This window comes from Merops nubicus, unplaced genomic scaffold, assembly GCF_000691845.1.
Source record: "Merops nubicus isolate BGI_N331 unplaced genomic scaffold, ASM69184v1 scaffold13266, whole genome shotgun sequence".
In the NCBI taxonomy this organism is placed as follows: domain Eukaryota; kingdom Metazoa; phylum Chordata; class Aves; order Coraciiformes; family Meropidae; genus Merops; species Merops nubicus.
The window spans coordinates 4,261-8,058 of NW_008614425.1; the positions used below are offsets into that span (position 1 = coordinate 4,261).

At 56.7% G+C, this 3,798-nt stretch overlaps 1 protein-coding gene across 1 annotated transcript in view; it reads right to left on the reverse strand.

Moving 5' to 3' along the window:
* Positions 1-3,798, reverse strand: part of LOC103774805 (receptor-type tyrosine-protein phosphatase alpha-like) — a gene marked incomplete at its 5' end in the record, with an annotated part of 8,480 nt that overhangs the window by 2,725 nt on the left and 1,957 nt on the right. Inside the window, 3 exons of the mRNA XM_008942233.1 lie at positions 1,314-1,390; positions 2,722-2,815; positions 2,933-3,170. Coding sequence (XP_008940481.1) covers positions 1,314-1,390; positions 2,722-2,815; positions 2,933-3,170 — 409 coding nt within the window. The remainder of the gene's footprint in view (positions 1-1,313; positions 1,391-2,721; positions 2,816-2,932; positions 3,171-3,798) is intronic.

Sequence of the window (3,798 nt, forward strand, 5' to 3'; positions counted from 1 at the left end):
GTCGGTGAGGCCCCGTGGGGGCTGCCGGGGGCCTGCCAGAAAGCTGGGGAGGGACTTTTGAGCAGGGGCTGTTGGGACAGGACAAGGGGTGATGGTTTGAAACTAAAAGTGGGAGATTTAGACCAGAGAGAAGGAAGAAATGTTTGACCCTGAGGGTGGTGAGCCCCTGGCCCAGGCTGCCCAGAGAGGTGGTCACTGCCCCATCCCTGGCACCATCCCAGGTGAGGTTGGCCGGGGCTCTGAGCAACCTGCTCTAGCTGGGGATGTCCCTGCCCATGGCAGAGGGCTGGATGAGATGACTTTCAAAGGTCCCTTCCAACCCAAACCATGCCATGATCTAAGATTTATGAAAACCAGCAGTAAATCTGCCTGGCTCTGGCTCTTCCACAGCCACCAAGTGCTCCTGTTTCCAAACCCCCTGTGATGTTCCCCTGGGCCCTCGCTGCAGACTGTGACTAAAGACACTTTGTCACTTGGAGCTGGTGCTTTCAGCCAAGTTCAGCAGAGGCAGGAAATTGAATCCTCACCCCAAAATTGCTTACGTGACATTTAAACTTTCTGATCTCTGTGCTGCAACCCGCAGGGACCCCACCAAGGGAGGTTGTAAAGAGCAATTAATTTGGGATGTTAGAACTGGGAACGTGCTGGGTTTACTGGCTCAGCCATGGCAGTAATTATCCTTTGAGGGAGGGGAAAAAAAGCCCTGCCATTAGGAGATGAAGAGAGAAATTGGGGTAGAAAAGAGCAGGGCTCTGTCACGTCACCAGTGCTGGCATCACTGCCCCAAGATAAATACTCAGAGGAGATGTCCTCCCCTGAAGTCAACAGGATGACTGAGGAGGAGAGGATGTGCAATCACCAACCTCCTGCTCGGTGTGAGGAAAGCACTTAACCTCCCACCCCACCTCCTCCTGGCCCCCAGACAGGTGGAATGGGATTGACCTGGCTTTTTTCTCTGGGGCTTTGGGATGTGTGTTGCTCCATTACCTCATCTCCTGGATGTTTTCTGACCAAAGGAGCAGATGTTGCCATGGCTACGTGCATCTGCTGCTCCAGAGCCACCACCACAGCCTGGAGCTGCAGCAGGGAGCTCAGGATTTGGAGGCTCTGTTCCCCTCCCACCACCCGTGGGCCCAAAAGGATGCTGGCTATACAGAGGGGTTTCTTGGAGAAAGAAACCAGCACCATCCCCTGGCACAAAGAGCTTCACAAAACCCAGAGGAATGTGTGGGCCAGGTCCTCCCCAGAGGAAGCAGAGGGAGGTGAAGAGTTTCCAGGGGGAGAAGATGGGCAGAAGAGTGGAGAAGCCTCACGTCAATGAAGGAAGCGTTGACATAGTCAGTGTTCTCTTCACCTCTCTTCACTGGAATGATTACTCTGTTGAACTCATCTGAAACAGAAACACAACGACCTGAGCTTTGGGGAGCACCTTCAAAGCATGATTCTTTGAAGACTAGGCATGGTCTTCAGCTGGGAAGCCACCAGGCCCTAGGTGAGGGGACAGATCTGGGGAACTCTGGGTTTTCCAGCAGCCAAGGGTGGGACCAGGAGACTGAGCTCATGGCCTTCTGTCATGCCCTGGTTGGGGGAAGAAGGGGTTGCTGAGGACTCCAGGACCAGGACTTGCTCAACACAGGGAAGGCCTCAGTGACATGAATGTGCTGAGAAGAAAGTCACAGGAGGGACAGGGCAGCACAAAAGCAAGAAGCCCCAGGGCAGAGTTATCTTTGGCCACAAAAAGACCATGTGCCCTTGACTCTGCCCCATCCCTTCATGCTAGTCCTGCTGGAGCAGGGGTTGAACCAGATGATCTCCAGAGGTTCCTTCCCAACTGAGCCACCCTGTGACCCCACTACTGCAGGCACAGTGCCTCTGTCTTAGCTCCTGAGCACTCCTGGAATCACAGGGTGGTTGAGGTTGGGTTTCTGGAGGTCCCCTCAGAGCTGGCTGCCCAGGACTGTGTCCAGAGTATCTCCAAGGATGGAGACTCCACAGCCTCCCTGGGCAACCTGTGCCAGTGCTGGGTCACCTCACAGCCAAAGTGTTTCCTCATGTTCAGAGGGACCCCCCAGTGTCTCAGCTTGTGCCCAATGCCCTTGGTCCTGGCACTGGGCACTTCTGGGAGGATCCTGGTTCCAGGCACTTGTCCCCCTCTCCTCAGGGGTTTCTGGACATTGAGGAGACCCCCAGAGCCTTCTCTTCTCCAGGCTGAATAGTCCCAGCTCTCCCAGCCTCTCCTCACAGCAGGGCTGCTCCAGTCCCTGAGCCATCTCCTGGCCCCTCACTGGGCTCTCTCCAGTCTGTCCATGTCTCTCCTGTACTGGGCAGCCCAGCACTGGGCAGGGTGCTCCAGGAGTGGCCTCACCAGTGCTGAGCAGAGGGGAAGGGGCAACTCCCCCAGGCTGCTGGCACTGCTCTGTGTGGCTCAGCCCAGGACACCCCTGCCCTTCTCTGCAGCACATGCTGCTCAGGATCAGCCTGGTGCCCACCAGGATCCCCAGATCCTTCTCTGCCCAGCTGCTCTCCAGCTGGGTGGCCCCCAGCACACTCTGGTGCCTGGGGTTGTTCCTCCCCAGGGGAAGGACTTTGCCTTTCTCCTTGTTGAACATCAAGAAGCCCCTGTTGGCCCATTTCTCCAGCCTGACTCGTGTCCCCACAACCACCCAAATGGTCTCCACACCCACCACGTGTGCCTTCCCCATGCAGACACACCAGCCTTACATGGAATTATCTGAAGCACCCTGTTCTTCTTCATGTTGGCTGGCAAGTTGCCCGTCCTCATCTTGTCATTCTGAATTTTGATTGAAGTGAGCTTCTGCAGAGGAAGGGAGGAAAGCAGGGACAGCTTTCAGAGCCACCCAGTGCCAGGCATGGTGCTCCCAGAAGCTCAGCACCATCCGAGTGCATCCACCAGGAGAAGAACCAGGCTCACCTTGAACTCCTCTTCCAGCCCGTTGCTGCTGGTCCCTGGCACTTTGTTGTAGATCTTCTGAAGGTGGATCTCTAACGAGGTCACCTCCAGCTCTGTGTCACCATAGAGATAGTGCTCCAGAAGTGCTTGGTATATAAACACATACTGCATCTGCAGGGGTTGCAGGGAGCAGCCATCAGCCTCCACTCTGTGCCCAGTGAGCACATCCTGCTGTCTGCACATCTGCTGGCTGGAAACCTACCACCCCATGGCCCACCTGAGCCTGATGGGCTTGTGGCACCCCTCTGAGACACCAGAGAAGTGGGTCGCTGCATAGGGGCTGGGATCTTAGTTGCTGCACCATGCAAAGGTGATGTGACACAAAACCTTCCCCGAGTGTGCAGGAAAGGAGGCTCAGGGGAGAACTTCTGGCCACAACGCCCTGACAGGATGTTGGAGGCTCCAGAGGTGGGGGCTGGTCTCTTCTCCCAAGGAGCAAGCGACAGGACAAGAGGAAACAACCTCAAGTAGTGCCAGGGGAGGTTTAGGCTTTGGACTTCCTCAAAAGTGTTGCCCAGGCCTGTGCCAGGCTGCCCAGGGTGGAGTCTCCATCCCTGGAGGGGTTTCCAAGCTGTGGAGATGTGGGGTGAGGGACACGAGGCAGTGGGGACCTGGCAGGGATGGGTTAATGGTTGGACTTGATGATCTTCAAGGTCTCTTCCAACCAACCCAATCTTACAACTCCACAACGGGCATTGCCAAGACCACGACCCAGCACAGGCCTCACGTGCTGCAGCCCCCCTCCAAAACCAGGGAGGCTGCTGAGCCCCGGGGTGGGCGGGGCAGGGACGGGCAGCGTGAGGGGGAGGTCCCCCCTGGCGGGGGGA